The sequence below is a fragment of the Taeniopygia guttata genome, chromosome 5, assembly GCF_048771995.1.
Source record: "Taeniopygia guttata chromosome 5, bTaeGut7.mat, whole genome shotgun sequence".
Lineage (NCBI taxonomy): Eukaryota > Metazoa > Chordata > Aves > Passeriformes > Estrildidae > Taeniopygia > Taeniopygia guttata.
The window spans coordinates 35,713,246-35,731,256 of NC_133030.1; the positions used below are offsets into that span (position 1 = coordinate 35,713,246).

At 35.0% G+C, this 18,011-nt stretch overlaps 1 protein-coding gene across 10 annotated transcripts in view; it reads left to right on the forward strand.

Annotated features, from left to right (window-relative positions):
- Window positions 1–18,011, forward strand: part of DPH6 (diphthamine biosynthesis 6) — a 230,517-nt gene that overhangs the window by 127,348 nt on the left and 85,158 nt on the right. For all 10 annotated transcript variants that reach the window (XR_012056365.1, XM_072930168.1, XM_072930161.1 and 7 more), the window contains one exon: window positions 1,374–1,616. Coding sequence is in view for 9 of the 10 variants with exons in the window: in XM_072930168.1 (XP_072786269.1) it covers window positions 1,374–1,616 (243 nt within the window). In the remaining variant the exon portion in view is untranslated. The remainder of the gene's footprint in view (window positions 1–1,373; window positions 1,617–18,011) is intronic.

Genomic DNA, 18,011 nt, shown 5'->3' on the forward strand with positions numbered 1-18,011 from the left:
TTTACAGTAAAGTCTGCAAAATTCTTCAGAAAGATTCCTTCCACAGTCCATTTTCTCTGTCGTTACTCCTAACAAATTTTTTCCTGTGCTGACTTCAAAGCTGCTTACACCCACCTTACTTCCCACTTCTATACTTAGTTTTCTTTTGATAGTGAATAAAATCTACTGCTTCACTGATTAGGACATGCACAGATGTTCTAGAGAAGTGCAGCATAAGATGATGAAAAGTTTTGATATTTATATTAAGATTTTATAAAAAAAATCTTTGAGATGTCTGAATAATAAGAATAAATGTTTCCTTTGCTGGCTGCTGTTAAAAAAAGTAGGTCTTCAGAGTGTTGCTGGGAAGATTTTGGAAAATAAGCCCAAAATATCTGCATTGCAGTAGTAAATCTGGCCACCCATTAAAGTCCATTAATTTTCAAAAGGTGACCCATCTCTTTGTTCAAGTAGCATTCTTCTGCATTTTATTTTCAATCTGCAGTTTGCTTTTACCTTCTGGTGGAATAACACTGCTTTTTCTTCATACACAGTCATTTAAGTGTTCTGCTAATTTATTTTTACAGTATTTTTAAATTAGTTTGCTAAAGTGTTACAGGTGTGTACTGATAATTTCTTATATGGTTTTGTATAAAACAAAGCTTGAGACATAGAAGATTAAAAAATAGCATTGAAAATAATGTGCATCATCACTCAAAAGAAAACAAGAGCAGATTTAACCATGTTGGGGCATCAGTGTGATCCAGCTATAACAGTCTGCATGAGATTATTGTTTTGAGCTGACACGTACATCCATGCATTACCTTTAGGCTGATGTGTTTGCTCTGTTTGTAACAAATTATGGCAAAGAACAGTACTGTGTGACATTCACATTCTCTGGACAGAGAGACATAATTCTGTCTCTCGGGATTTTTTGGAGAAGCAGAGAGAGAAAAGAAAACAATCTTTATCTTTGCTCCTGTGTTTTCCCCATGTGGAATGTGGTATGGAGATTGTTTACCTGAAGTGATTGCTTGATTGGTATTCTGGTGAAGGTTGTTTGGGTTCAATGACCAATCGGATCCAGCTGTGTCTCGGACTCTCAGCAGAGAGTCATGAGTTTGTTAGATAGGTAAGTAAGAAGTAAGTATGTAGAATAGTATAGTATAGTATCTCTTTAAATAGTATATTAATGTAATATAGTATAGTTTTAATAAAGCTATCCTTCTGCCTTCTGATCTGGAGCCAGGCATCCTCATTTCTTCCCTGAATTGGGGTCCACCACATTTTTACTATAGTACTATTGAAAGAAACCAGCTGGAAGACAAAAAGGTGCTTCCCATGTCCTCTGTAAACTCCCAGAGTCTTACATACTTGATCTGATTCTCTCCTAGGTTGGTGATGTTCTCTACTGTGCTGGACAGATTGCTCTGGTGCCCTGCACGATGCAGCTGGTTAGGGGTGGCATATGTGCAGAGGCCAGCCTTTCCCTCCGGCACGTTGGGCGAGTGCTGCAAGCCATGAGCCAGAAGACTGCCCTCCACCACGTCATCGCAGCCACCTGCTACGTAACCAACAGCAAGAGCATTGCTATTGCTCGCTCCATATGGCAGAAGAAACTGGGAGAATGCAAAAAGGTAGCTGCCCTATCCATTTTCTTCTTTCTGGGTTGTCTTTTTTTTTCCCTTCTAAGTCTTGCAGTAATATCAGCATTTTCGCAGTACATTTCAGAGGGGTTCAAGTAAAGGTTTGATTGAGCTGTTATGTTCTGGCTCATAAGTGGTTGTGCGCAATTGAGAAAGAAAACTGCTTAATAGAAAGTTATATTCACCACTAACTTTGTCTTAATTCTCCAAAGCATTGTGTTAAAGAACTCTTAAAGAACAGTCAATTTCTTTAACAAAAATGTGAACAATACCTCATTTGAATTACTTCTGTCCATATTTTTTTTCATAATGAGAAATGGGCATTTTAGTTCAACTTTTTGTCAATTGTTCTGTTGAGGATTTTTTCCTCACTTGCTTACAAACAATATTGTTATGATAATTGAGTTTAGCAATTTACTGCTCATTATTGTTTTGTATTCATCTGGACTTCTAAGACCACATCTGGACACGCCTGTCTATTGGTTGAGCCTTGATTAACAGCATAATAAATTGCACAGTGATTTATAATGATGTCATAATAATTCCTGATTTGTATGTGTCCCTTTTCTTAAAATAGCCATGGAACCCCCAGACAGCATTAAAAGGTAGTGGCCATAAATCTTGTAAATAAAACATGACTTCTCCCCAGTGCATAAAAACCAAATGCATAAAAACCAAATGCATAATTGCTGTATAATTTAATATAGCCTAATTATTATGTTTTCTGGAGGCTTGGAAGCATAGAACATGTTAATATTTTCCTAGAAGAAAAAAAGACACCTGAAACTTTCCTTCTATTTACCTTCGTCTCCAGTCTCTGCACTACACAAGTGTCTTCCTGAGTAAAGATACAGATTTCACTCACATGCTTACGTATGTCAACCTGATTTACTAACAAAAAACACTCCTAAATATTGTTTATTATTCCTCCAAGACCAGTTTCAGATCCAGTATTGAATCTGAATTCAATTTGTTTTATTTAAATAAAGTTCAATTTTTGTTTTGTGACCTATTAGTAACATACCATGGCCACAGACCCTCTCTGCTTTCTGATTTGCAATATATAAAATTAGAAGACAGATTGGTGGTGTTTGCCAGTTCTTTGAAACTTTTTCCATATACAGTCTTTTAGCTCTTCCATAGTTATTATGCATACCAGCTAGTCTTTATCAAGTCCTTTATTTCTTCCACTTACTAAGATGACTAGGCAGAACTTGCATTTTTAAAACTTTTTTTTTAGCTACCTGAAAAACATTAATGAAGTTGCTAACTTTTGAGCTATCAGTAATATCTGTTCCATGTTCCTTTTTGAATGTTCAAGCCATAGCTTAAGAAATTACTTGTTGCCCACGTGTACTCCTGTGTAGTGATAGCTGTTTGACAGGTTTCAGGAATCTTTAAAAAAAACATCCTGCAATGAGGCAGTCCTCTAGGATATTGATTGGTCTTATGCTGTGCTTATCAGATCATAATTCAGTAATGAAACTATCAGAAAGAAAAAAAACTTAGATAATGTGTGCCACAACACCATCTAAAAATGCTTTGGAAAAAACCTAAATATAAATGGCAGTGAGACATTATTAACAGCTGCATGTTCTTGTTCCTTTAATTTTGTCACTAGGAGGTTCAGAAAGAGGAATTAACTTTTTTCCTAAGAATATGTATATTTTTTGATTAGAAGGGCTATATATACAAAGCAAAGCAGAGAAAAATACTTTTCAAATAGTTCTGTTACAAGGGAATAGAGGGGGGAATCACCCTGCCCTGAAAATACAGTTGTCCTGTTAATGAAAATAGAGATTTTGTATTGAAAAATGAAAAATTGTTTTTCAGTTGTACTTCTGTCTCAGTTATTCCATAGTACCAGTGAAAACAGTTTTTATTTTGGAGCAGCCTTCCAGATCCTGTAAGATACTGCCTTTCTCTGTGCAAGACAGAATGTGGCAGCCTTACTCTGAAGGCGTATTCCTTACCTGTGTGGTTTTGTTCAGGTTTTGGTATTCCAGTGCTGCTACAGACAGTTCTGTTGCATACCATGGCATGACATAATAGTCTGTTTTTGCCAAGTGAATGAAGTCAGCCAGACCAAATGTATTTTATTATTCTTTAACTTTATTTTAAGCAGTGGCCAAAGGCCTGAACCAGTAGCAACCTACAGATTACTTAATAAGAACAAATGGTTTCTCAGTTGAAATTGTTCTCCTTCTGTCATCCATGAAAAAAGGAGTTTGTGCAAATAAAACAGTTCAGCTCAGAACGTGTTTTTTGTAAGTTATATATCATAAAACATAGAATTGATTATGTTTTAAATATGGGATTTACACTATTTCTGTTCATTGAATGTTCTGTATTTAGTAGCAAAGCAATGGCATATTAAGATAATTGTATTTAAAATGGTGACTAAATCATATGCATCAGAACTGTCAAAGCTGTTTTTCTTTAGACCATGAGAAATTTAGCATTCTGTCTTGTGGTGATACCTGGTAAATATCTTCTACATGAATAAATAATACTGTCCAGCAACTTCACTTGAATCCTTCTACATGTTTGATGGCAGTAGTAAGTAAAGCATAAAAATATTATATAAATTGTTTAGGGCACCAATAAATTGGACCTAACAGCACATAATATAAAGAGAATTTTGAGAATTGTTTTCTGGATATGTTTTTATAGCACAAAATATTTACTCATAAGAGCTGGATGTGGACATGCAGTTGCTCAAAGCTTGATTTTAGATAAGGCCACAGGGTCAGACACAGCTGGACTTTAGAAGACTTCTTGTAATGTTGCTAGTGACAATTGTCTTTTAGGAACTTCTTGAGTTACAAAGAGAAAGATCAATTATATTTAAATAAATTTCAATTTTTAAAGATAAATTATAAAAGGTATATTTAGGAATAATCTCTTTTTTCCAGAGGAAAAATTTCATATATTATTAACAGAGGCGTGTTCTAGTGAGGATGGGAGGGGACTGTAAGAGAGGGAGCAAACAGTAAGCACGCTGGATCCCCTAGCACCATCTGAGTGGTTACAGTCACCCAGCCTCTGGTCCCTTCCTTATTCAAGCATCATTCATTCCTTCTTACACAATTCCTTTCTACTGCCATCATCCTGATTTCCCTCACTCCTTATGGCAGCTTAGTATCTGTGCTCCCAGCATCATTCCTGCAGCTTCAACCCTACAGTATAACCCCCTGAGCCTCCCTGAGCTCCAGTTACCCACAGTCATCAAGGGTTGTTCCTTGGAGCCGGAATCCAGCCCCTGTTCCTCTGTCTTCTTCCTTCATGTGTCACTTTGGGTCGCAGCATCATTGGAAAAGCCATTCAGGGTGACAGAGGAAACAGAAGTCTGGTGCAGGGATGTAAGGTAGTAGAAAGGAAAAAAATATTGGGGAGGGAAGGATAAGAAAGCAACCCCACCAAGGGTTCACTCAGAAGAGCATCAACTAAATAACTGGGCTAAGGATCTTTGGATTGACATTTTTAATGTACACAAAAGGGATTTCCTTGTTAAAACATAAAAGGTATTGTAAAAATTGAGATCTAGAGTGAAGGAGCTGAAGTTAGCATTTTGTTCTGTAGGTGCATAAAACTGCATTTTTGTTGCTGGAGAAATTAAAATATAATTAAGGGAAGCAGTAGTTAAAATCAAAAGAAAAAAAAAAAAGAGGCTGCAAAAATAGCATAAAGACAATTACGCAAATAAATAATCCAACCCAAAACCTAGGAAGACTTACTGGGATTAGCAAATACAAGTGACAGCCATCATCAGCTTTCTTCCACCCTATTTTTAAGTTACATTCCTTCCATAGTTTCTTTGTGATTGCCAGGCATACTTAGGGACATTCTGACTCTTGAGGAGATAAATGGAGGGACCTTCTCTAGCATACCTAGTAGCAGTTATGTGCTAGAACAATTTCATTTTGGTCTAATCCAGTAGTTAGCATTTAGGAGGATTTTGGGCTTTGTGTCTTCTTGGTGCTTTTTTTAAGTGACAAAAAAAAAAAAAAAAAAAAAAAAAAAAAAAAAAAAAGAAAGAAGCTTATAGCATTGCTAAAACTTTCTGGAAGAAGGACTGACACTTTTCCAATTAAGTCTGATCTTGTGTTTTTCTTTACTTCACATCTTTTAATGACAGTGTCATGTAATATGAGGATTTTATAAGCGGTTTTGCTAACTCATTCAGCAGAGTAATCAATAGAAAAAAGTAAGCCAGATGGGTTGTAGTCCATTTGTATTGGGTGGGACAGATGGCATTATTGATAGATGGAAATATTCCAAATAATTATTGTATAATGATATAACAGTGACTGTGCCTGCAAAATTTTATTAATTTACTTTGTGAATGCACTTTATTCAGTAGGGCTTGAGTTGTACCATTTACACAGTAATCCTAATATATTTAACTGGGAGCTGAGTCTACACCCTAACTTCTCCTTCCCCTGCCCATGGGCTTTCTGTGCAGAGACATCCCTGTAGTATTTTGTTAGACTGTTTCAAGTGGTGAATTGTACTTTTGCCTATACAACAGATTCTGCTAGGCTAACTGAGATGGCAAGATCATAATTACATTTTTTTCCTACCTCTGAATGCTTGGTTTTGCTTCCTTTTGTTATCCTCACCAATACAGAGAAGAAACATGCTGTGCTGTCTCAAGATTTCAGGCATTCCAGCTTGCTTAACTGCTGTGTTTTCGGTTTTTTTTACATCTCCGGCAAGACTTGGTGTAGCTAGATTAATAAAATATATACATTTGGATAAACTGTATAATAAATACTCATTTAGACTGTTGTTATTCAGTTGTATATTCCATGGAAAAGTACTGTGAATTAATTCTTTCTGTGAGATAAGTGCAAATTAACTTCCTAGCTGAAAAATTTCAAGGCTGTTTGCTGCTTTTGAAATAAATTTGTTTATAAAATATATGAATGCTAAAGATTAGTTTCAGTTATTTTGGTTGGATGAAATATGTGCAAAACTTGGAGGCAGATATTCCAGAACTCTCTGAAAAGTTATGTCTGATTTCTTTGTTATAAAAAGAAAAAATTATAGGGAAATACTTTAGTGTATTTAGTACACAATGTCATGTTATCAACAGAAAGTTTAGAATTGGTTGTATTTGTAAGTGAACCCAAAACATTGGTGAAGGGAGATTTTGAGACAGTGAAAACAATATATTTTGTTAAGATCAGAAGACTGAGCTGCGTAGAAAGATAATATTTAATGTAACAACACTAATATTTAATTAATAGCATTAAGGTCATTATATTTTTTTTCCTTAAAATCTGATATTATAGATCAGTTCCCCTTTAGTTATTGTAAAAGGCAGCTGCCAATGTATTTTCCATACCCAGTAATGAAAAATCTACTTGGTGAAATACTTCCTGTGACATAAAAAAATACATGTTTTCACTTTTACAACACCGCTTTCATTTGGACCTCAGCTGTCTGGTACTCTCCCACCAATAATTTTCCAAGCAAACATTCTGCAAACTTTAAAAGTTCACCAGCCCATCTTCTTCTGGCAGAAGCTTGCTTTTTTTTCATGGTGAGAATTTAGGATGAGTGGCTGTGATCCCATGATTGTTTCAAATCCAGCAAAGAGTGCTGCAGTTGACTTTTATTCTGTCAGGAATGCCAGTCAGGTTGTTGACAATGTGTATCTTAATAGTGTGTAATGCAGAAGTGATGGAAAAAAGATTCACAGTGTTTTATCTGATATATATTGTGAATGGGTTCCACACTTATTTCAGCACTTGGGTAGATTGATTCCAAATTTTAAAATCTAAATTAAAACCTTTTGGACCAGATTTAAAAACTGTTTAGATTTTAAAAGATGTAAGTACACCCAAACTATGATTTTTAAAATATATCTAAGAGCAGTCATCTAGGACACTGGGCCCCTTCCAGGGAGCCCCTGCATCGTACCTTCTTTGACACTCCTGTAAGTATCATTGGTGCTATCATGTATCTTTCCACTTTGCCTTACAAATAATGTACAGGTCCCAAGTTATAGACAAGTTAAATTGTGAAACAAAAATCTGTCTAGCTACATGCAGTTGTTTCCTGGAGTAATTAGTGTGTTTTCATGGCAGTCATTTTTAGAATGGCATCATGCATCTGTAACAGCAGTCTGTGCATTGTTCAGACATTCCTGTGCTATTTGAAGTATACAGACTGTCATGAATTTAAATAAAATTCATGCATTCTCTAACGCTTTATCCTAAGTACAACAGAAATAGCTTATGCTGAAATAATGAAATTTGAAGATTTTTCTTGCTGCAAAGGATTGGACAAAGGTTTAAGATCCTCTTTTACCTATAGAGAAAATTACTATGAAACTTAAAATTGAATATTAAAAAACCTTCCCAGATTTCTGTGAGAAATATTTTTTTCACCATTCTGAACAGATGTTTCTAAGCCAGTAATATTCAGGTACACTTTTTTGTCTAATTTATCATGTATATTGGTTAATATCTTTATTTAATGCAATTGTTAGATTTCAAAAAATTGTTGTAAATTCTGTGTCCTATAGATAATACTATAGGTAATGTTAACTTAATTAGTCTCCTTTTATCAGTTTCTTGAACAAAATAGTCAAACAATGAGTAGTAGAAGTAAACAAACATTATAAAGGTAAAATGACAGATTAGAGCACTGCTACATTTGCATTGCAGTAAAATCTCACATAGGTTAATTAATATGATTTTTAATATCACTAGAAATAAAATAAATATTTTTGAAAACCATTGCTGATAGCCAGTACCTATGCCTATCAAAAATTCAATAGGAGGAATACACATTTCTGTTTCCCCTTTTCTGTCCCACTAGGTTCAACACATCTATTTTTCAACTAGATGCTATTTTGCATTTTCCACAGTTTGATATATAAACCTAGGCTTCTTTTATGGTCCACGTTCAGAACGCACAGTGCATTAAATTGCGCAGTACTAGTGTGTCTTTCATCTCCTGCCCAGTGTATTTCATTTCCCCTGTGTTCAGATTAGGCAAAGCTTTTCTATTCATTTGAAGCAATTGTAATGAGAATATTTAACACAGATAAAATGCAGACAGTGGAAATCCAGAGGTCTCCTTGGAAATATTGTGCGATTTGACACTGGGCAACAGTGGGAGGTCAAAGCTTTGCCACTTGAACTTTCTCTTAAAAGATTATAATACTCTATTTGTAACATTAGCAGAGCCTTAAAAATGTTTTAAAATTAGTATAGTCAACTAAAAGAACATGACTTTAACTAAAGCTATTTTTAGAAATTGAATATATGTGTATAAAAATCATATGATTGCATAATAGTCTAAAGAGTATGCATAAATTTAACTTGTAGAATATAAAAAATATGAACAATAGAAAATAAGAAAGGTGAGCATTTCTTCTGTGATTGTTTGTGGAGATATCTACAGATACCAGTATAAGTCAGCATAACTCTATGATTTCCATGAACTGATTTACACTACTTTATTTGCCATTTACAGATAATATATCCATGCATTTGAATGTTGTTTTTCAGGTAGACAGAGTGAAGAAATGCATGTCAGGTTATTCAGGGTGGTAAATAGCCTGGTTCATGCAGGCTGACTGATCTTCCCCTGCAGCAGTTCCCTTATAAGACTGCTTTTGAGTAATTCTTCATCTCCTTTGCTGAAAACATTATTTCTGTTTTGAGCCTGTCACTTTTGTGCTGAGTGCAAGAGTGCATATAGGCATCCACTGTTTGCTTAGGCCACAACCTCTGATCAAAAGTCTGATGTGTGGTGATGTGAAAGCCATTAACAGAGTTGCATCCCTGAACCAAGTACATGTTGTCACTGCCTCATTATAGAGGGATGAATGCCATTTTGGCTGAAAAGTGATCAAGGTCCAACTTTCACTCAGGAAACTTCCCTATTAAGCTGTAGTCCAAATTATAGGTAGGCCCTTTAAATTCCCACAATAAAGGATAGAATTTCAGGATTTCATCACCTTCATAGGTTTTTTATTCTTCTTTGGATGAGGTAATCCTGTTGATCAGGACTGAAAGAAGAACCATACTACCACCTCAACCTACATAAACAGTCTTGTTAACTATTCATCCTTCCTGAAACTGTAGCAGGTTAATCTCTTTCAGACTACAAACATCCCTTCCAATTTACTGCTTCCAACAAGCAGTTTGATATTCAATACTAAGTAGCTACTCTAGATCTTGGTCTTTTCCAGGGAGGATATTTTAATTTGTCTCGTCAATGGAATCCCTGTAAAAGTCAGAAAACTCAGATCTCAGAAACTAGTCAAACTTAAATACTGAAAACCCTTCTCTGTGGGCAATATCCTCCTTATGGTTATGCAGGACCTGGAAAATCATTCCTGTTGCTATTGAATTGTGTGCAGGGTCTTCCTGGGTCTTCATGAGAGCCTCTGTGGTGCTGTGTTTTGGATTTGTGGCTAACATGCTGATGTTGTGCCTTTTCAAGGTTTTCAAGGCTTTTTCTCAGTCAGCACCCCAGTGAATGGACTGGGTGTGGGCAAGAGGCAGTCAAAGGGATATCCCAGACCATATGACACCATGCTCAACCATAAAAATTGGAGAACTTGGAGAAAAAAAAAAAAAAGAAATTAACTCAGGAAAACATCTTCATTCTTCCAGTGGAAGTACTTCTTTACTATTTTATTGTATGATCCAAGGGATCCTACTAAATTTCATTACTTAATTATCCTCATCTCTGGTTCTGTGTGCTGATCATAATAATGATTTCATTTCCTCTTCTTCCTCCTCTTCTCAGAAGGATAGCACATGGTCTTCAAAATTAATAATAGGTTTTAATTTTCTTATTCATAAAAGCCAAAGTAACCCAAAAATTATTTATGCTTTCCTGTATTTCGCTTTCAAAAAAGCATATAAGACAGTGTGAAAGTGAGCTATCTTATTTTGAAGCCTCTTTAAATTTTTTCATAGTAAAAATGAGCAGTGCTCCCTAGTCAATATCCATTTACATGCATACAAGCTAGCAATGAATAATCGCTTTCAGCTTTCTCCATTTTTATTCAGCTTCATTGATGAAAAATAAAAATACATCCAGCTGATATGATACCTCTTCACTTCTCATTAGTCCTTTGGATGTAACACCAGAAACACAGGTAGTAACACTTGAAATAAAACTTTGATTTTATCTTGGACATTATTCATTGTTAATGTTACGCACGTCTTTACGCATCAAGTCTGAAAGAGGATAATGTAACTGTTAGCTGAAGAAAATACTAATTGTCGACCATTTTTAATTACGATTGTGATTTTGGTAAAGGATCCTTGTAATTTGTCAAATGAGTGTTTGTGTGGAGTTGCAGATTTCAGAAACTCAGTAATGCTTAGTCTCATAGTCCCTCTGTGCATGTTCTGCAGAGCTGCATGGAGAAGACATACACGTCTACAGATTTTTCTCCCTCTCAACTCTAATATATGCATATGGACATATATATATGCACATTACAAGCATATCCATGAATATATTTTTTTTTCTTAGTATAACAATTTTTAACAAGGATATATATTCATACATGTCACTTAAAGGCCATTTACTGAAAACCTTCCACTCTAATCTTCTGTTCATGGAGTCACCTGCTTTCAGGAGTGTGATTTAAGGTCCCCTTATATATTTCAGTAGTAATCTGTGAGACATTTCTTCATGTTCAAAAGAACAAATTTGTTTTCCATATAGCTCATTTCAGGGTCTTTTGAGAATGGCTACATATTTAACTAAAATTTGGTTTAGACCTTGTATTGTGAACTTTCTCTCACAGTGAGTCTGGCTGGGGTGGAGTTAATTTTCTTTACAGCAGCCCCTATAGTGCTGTGTTTTGGATTTGTGGCTAATACTGTGTTGATAGCAGACCAATACTGGCTGTTGCTGGACAGTGCCTGCACAGCATCAAGACTTCCTCTTTCTCCTGCTTTACCCATACCCAGCAAGGAGGGGACATTGTTGAGACACCAAAGTATTATATTGTAGTATATATCATTTAGATTCATGCTTGATGATAAAAACTGGAGCAGGGGTGAGGTTTTTTCCTAACTTTTTGGGCAGCCCATTATAAAAGATTTTAAGAAATTGCCTGAATTGCAATCACCTGAGTTTGACTTCTGTAACACTGAACTGGGACAAAACTAGTCCTGCAAAATCCAAATTCCAAACTGTATGTAGGACATTATTGGTCAATGTAAAGGGCTTGAGTTAAAATAGAAGACATGTGAAGCCCTAATAGTCATATGCTATACCATTTTACCAACCTTGTTTTACAGTCATACCGTATTAAAAAATGAAAGTAACTGACTAGTCTGTTGAAGACAGTATTTGCCTCAAAAATATTCATATACAGAAGATGGAATGTAAATATATTTTCAAGTAAAAATTTGTGTACAAAAAAGCACCATATTCAAAATGAAATTGCTTGCCAGAAAAACAATCATATCCCAAGCTACATCAGAAGAAGTATGGCCAGCAGGTTGAAGAAGACAATTCTGCTCCTCTGCTCTGCTCTGGTGAGACCCCCTCATAAGGACTGTATCCAGCTCTGGAGTCCTCAGCACAGGAAGGACATGGACCTGTTGAAGCAAGTCCAGAGCAGGACTACCAAACTGATCAGAGGGATGGAGAGCCTCTCCTGTGAGGAAAGGCAGAGAGAATTAAGATTGTTCAGCCTGGAAAAGAGAGGTCTTCAGGGTGACCTAGTGGCAGCCTTCCAGTACCTTGAAGGAACTTACTGAAAGGTGGGGCAAGAACATGTAGTGACAGGGCAAGAGGAAATGGCTTCTGATTGGAAAAGAGTGGATTGAGATTAGATATTAGTAAGTAATTCTTTTCCATGAGGTTGGTAAGGGACTGGCAAAGGTTCCCCATGGAAATTGTGGTCCCTTCAATGCCTAGAAGTCTCTTCAAGGCCTGGCTGAGCCAGTGGAAGGTGTCCCTGCCCAAGGCAGGGCGTATGGAACTAGATGATCTTCAAGGTTCCAACTCAAGCCATTCTGTGATTTTATGAAATTATTTTTGATTGCCCATCTTTATATCATCTTATATAATCAAGGTCGCTACTGCAATGAGAGAGAGCCTGACAGTTAGTGGAAGTTTAGTAGTGCCACCAGAGTTTTCAAATTGTTTTTCTTCTGCCTCCTGCAGCATCAAAATTTTCTTCCTTGTATTCTACAAAATTCTACAACATTTAGTTAAGTTTGACAAGAGTAGCTAGAAGTGCTGTATGTGTACAGATGAACAGATGATGTAATTAGAATATGTGAGGTGCAAGCTGATACTTGATTTGAAAATTGGTTTCAGAACTCATTGTCAAAGTTCAGAAGGAAGCAGACTTTCAAAGAAAAGGTCTTTGCAATCAGTATCCAAAATTCAAATACTATCATAAAATCTGTTATCCATAATGCCCACAAAGTAGATTTTGACCATTAACTTTGCTCATTTTCTGTCCCATTTGGATACACACTTGCAGTTATTTTCACCTGAAATCTTTCCATCTTGAACATCCTTACTTCAGTTCAACTCTTTTTCCTAAGTGCTTATTTTTGACACTACACATGAAGAATAAAAACCCTCAGAGTGACAGTCTGTGATCATGTTTCATGTGGCAGACTTCATTTGCTTTCAGTTTGTATTACTATCAATTTATGACTTTGTTCCTTAAATACTTATCTTTTTTTTTCCACATTGTAACTGATATATTGAATGATGTATGTTTGAGAGGTATTTCAAGGATCTTAACTTCAGTCATTAACTGGTTACATCTTGGCTCAGGAACCTTTAGTTCAGTTAGAGGAAGTTACTATTTTTTAAGCAAATAAAGCAGTTTTTCAGTATGTAATTATTTTCTTATCAATTTTACATTTTCATGCCCTTTGGAGCATCTAGCATGCGGTGCTTGAATTTACATTTAGCTCTGCAGGAACTGCTTTAAATATTATTATTAAGAAGGAAGAAATCAAAAATCAAAGTGAATTTTTAGTACAATAGCAAGGTATAGGAAGGTACAATTGCAGCAACAGCAGCCTGGATTAGTGTATAGAGCTAACTCACAGCTTGACAGAAAATCCCTGCTGGGGAGGAAATGTAGGGGAACTGGCAGAATTTTGCTACATCTGCTCCCTACTGCTAATAAGCTTTAACCCGTTTCATTTTTATTATGCTTGGTGTTTAGATATTTTGCTTCCAAAATTATATCTGTAACTATGAGAACACATAAAAGGAAGCTCGACAGGTAGGGCTGTTTAAAAATTTAAAACTATCAGCAAGGGATGTTAAAGGCCATAATGAGTACGATGGTTGCCTTCTCACTGTGGGATTTTAGAGTTCAGGCACTTCAGTGCTGGTAGAAAGGCTGAGCAGAAGTATTGGGTAAAGCTGATTTCATAGCTTGAGTGGCTTGTACAGCCAGAAGGCACCATTAGATTATTTATTCTGACCTGTATATCACAGACCATTACGTTTCACCCAGAAATTCCCATTTTGAAGTCTGTGAGTATACTTGCACTAAAATATATCAGACCTTAGGAGTTCCAAATACTTTATGCCACAGGGTGAGAATGAAAAGGCTGTGCTTCACGTGCAGTAGGAAGAGGGTTTGTCAGGTTGGTAAGTACACATTATGAATATTTCTGCAGAGTAAGGTAAACAAACAAAGACTTGTATGGACTTTACAAAAGTGAAAACCCTTTCTTGACCCCATCCCCTTTGAATTAGGAAAAAAAGATACAGGTGTAGGTATCAGAGCACTTGTATCAGAGTTCTATTGAAACCATAAACAGTTCTCTGAATAAAACAAAAATTAAAAAATACAACCCCCACTCCCTAAATCAGCTATAATAAACAAAATTTAAGACTTTATCTGCCTCATGACACATCAGTGGGAGTAATTAAGAGGGAAGATCAAAGTCATGTCCATTTTTAAAATTAATAACTATTGTCTAATTCTGCCTTTCAGGTATTTTACCCCTTTGACAACCCTGCAGTCTGTACTTCTCAGTTTCTCAGTCCAGACACTTCCTCTGCAGTACTTTGAACATGCTTTTATCTGAATAATCAGTGCTATAACTAATATCTATAGTATCTATAAATGATGGGGAAATGGTGTTGTATATTTTCCATTTAGTATTATCAAATGCTTACCATAATTGATTACAAATTTTAAAATCATTCTTTTTCTCCCATCATGACATTATTGTAACATACAATTATGAAATATATTTTGAAGAGAAACTGAAATATGTAAAATTCACTGAGTAGTTGAAAACTTGATGCCTGTGGGGCTGATAAGACTGCTTTTAGATAATGAGTTAGAACAAGACTATGATACTTACCTGAGCAATGATACAAAAATGCAAGTCTCCATCTTTTAGTAGGAGATGCTTCTCCATTACTCTGTATGTAGAAGTCTGTGTCTGTCTTTCAGCAGGCCAGTTTACATTTTCTGTAAATCTGTTTTTCTTTCAAGTTATTCTAACAAGAAATTATTTGAGCTTCCTTTGCAAGAAAAGTTCCAGGTTGATGCATCCAGAAATCAGAGGTGTTAGCCTAGTTATTGCAGACTCTGTGTACACTCTTCGGCTTTCAGTTGTTGATTTGTTCTAGAGACTTGTTCAAAGCTGATTATGTCTTCATAGAAATGTGATACTGATTGCTTTTGTTTTGATCCTGTCAGAACTTCTCAGTTTCTGAAATAAAAGGATGAAAACACAGTGAACCAACAATAGAAAAGAGAAACAAAATTAACAAGCAAATTATATCCTTCTGTACTAAATATAATCAAAAGAGAGCTTGTAAGGTTATGTCTTAAATTTCAACAGAACCCTTTTTTCTATCACAGAGAAATGATGAAAATTTATACTACTTCTTGGCCTCTGTTGACAATCATGGTAAAAGATAGAATAGCAAGTTGTTAAATTATTCTGTTTGAGCAATATAAGCTATAGATCATGTAAAGTTATTGAACTGATTTCTTATGAACTTTATTTTCATGAGTTCTATATTTGCTTTGCTTTTTTTTTTTTATGTAATGCTTACCTATTCTTCCAGTGGCACTATTCAGAGACCATTCATCATGAAATTTTTGATTCTGCAAGGATTTCAACATACCCTTTATGCACCAGAAAGCTGTCTCAACTTATAAATCAAATTTACTCTATATTTATTGCGGGATTTGGGTCCTAAGAGTGTTGTTACTTAATTTTTCTAGTAGTTGCTTCTGACTTACTTGCTTGACTGCCATAAAATTTTAGCCCAACACCTTGTCTATTCCTAATTATAGCCATCAATATATTGTACAGATTTCAAATTTCCTATACTCCCACTAAAATAACTTGGGATATGGTCATTTTATCCTCCTGCAAAATGCATCTCTGAGAAAAGTTAAGCTGTTGTGCTTGGCATATTACTTGCCAACCATTTCATACATAATTATTAATTTTGTGTCATCACTATAGCTACATGCAGATTTTTTCAAAATTATTAAGGTGAAAATTTAATTTGTATTTTTTTCTAATGTGCGCAGGCAGAATTATAATCATTATGTCAAAAGTATACATTAATTAGAAATCCATTTAAATTACAAAAATTGATTGAAAGCACCCTGGGAAAAAGTGCTACCTCTAAGTTCTTTACTTGGATTTGTTACCCTATATCTGTTTTTCCTTTTTCACTTTTCTGTTTTCTAAAGATAGCTAAAGACTACACAAAAAGGAAATTACTCTCAAAAATGTGCTATCAGGTGCTGCTACAAAAAATAAAGAACCACTTGGTTTGCTTTAAATTTTCCATGGTTCAATAACACCAAAGTAAGTACAGGCTCAGTTTCCCAGATGACATTATACAAAATAATTTCTACATGGTACAACGATTACTGAACTACCTCCACTTTGTCCAGCATGTTGAAGAGTGAGCAGAAAGGACTGAAATTTCTGAAGAACTTGTTTATTTTTATATTTACAGTATTTGACAAATTTTATACAGTATTTACAGTATATGACAAATATTCCGTTTATAAGTCTTCATTTTTAGTCTTCCAGTTTTGTGTTAATGTCTTTTTGACATACACCGAATAATTTGTTTTATTTCAGAAAGAAATATTAAATGTCTGACTTTCTTATCTTTGTAAGCTTTCCAAAAGGAATATTCTTAGCAATTTTATTGTTATAAAACACTGTGGTATTCATTATTTGAATTCAGATGTGTTATACCAAAAATACATGTGGCCTATTTATTAGACCAACTAGGATGTTGAAAAGAATTGCTTCTATCCTACTTTCTTTAGGAACTGACATTTTCATTCTTATGCAGTTTTCCTAGTGGAATCTTTACTTTTTTAAGTCATAAACCTATTGTTGTAAGACACTCTAGCAAAGCTTAAACTGGATCTCAAGAGTTTGATGCACTCTGTTTAATGCAGGCAGTGTAAAAGAAATTTTAAATGTATTATTTAAAGGCACGTTAATCTTGCCACTCTAATGGTGTAATAATGCATACCATATAAGGTTTTCATAAACTCAGCTTCTAAAAGTAACATCACAGTATCTTTCTTTTTGTTCTCCAAGTCACTTCTTTGTAGAGATAGCAATTATGCATTCATCTCTGCCTCTTATAGCCTGATTCCATATTCAGCTGAGAGATAGATAGTCCATAGTCCTAACTAACACCATAAAAAAAATATTTCTCATTTAGAACAAAGGGAGGATAGTCAAACAAATTTATATAATAAATGTTAAAGGCCAAAATGTGTACGTTTTTCAGTTCAATTAAGCAAAATAGTTAAATACTTATACAATGGACCGAAGATAGGTTTGTATTTAACTCATTATTCCTTTGTTTTCATTGTAATTTTCATAGTTCTGCCTTGGATTATTTTTTTGTATTACAAAAAAAAAATGAATTCTCTTTATAAGATTAGCACCTTTAAAACAAAACCCTGTGGTTTTTTTGAAACAACCCTAACAATCCTTACTGCCAAGTGTTTTTCATTTAACTCTGCTCATTCTATTGGATTCTGGTTTGGTTTGTAGCAGTATTGTAAATACATCAGGCATTCATTAGCATGGAGTATTTTGTGGCTCTCTGAATATGCACAATGAAAATTGGGTGAATCTTTACTAAGAACTGAGTCACAGAAAATGCAAGGATTTGGTAGTACTGTGAACCAGTGTGATAATTTATTGTACAAGTGCAATGCTCAGGAGAGTACTGTGCATGCAGCAATTCAGATAACGCTTTTGTACTTATGTAGGGTTAATTACAAGTTTAGGAACCTACTGACAACCCCTGTTGTTCACCTTGCTTCTTGGGATATGAAAGAGCTATTTCTGAAGTAAACACGTTGATAAAAGTGTTAGCTAAGGAATGTTTCTA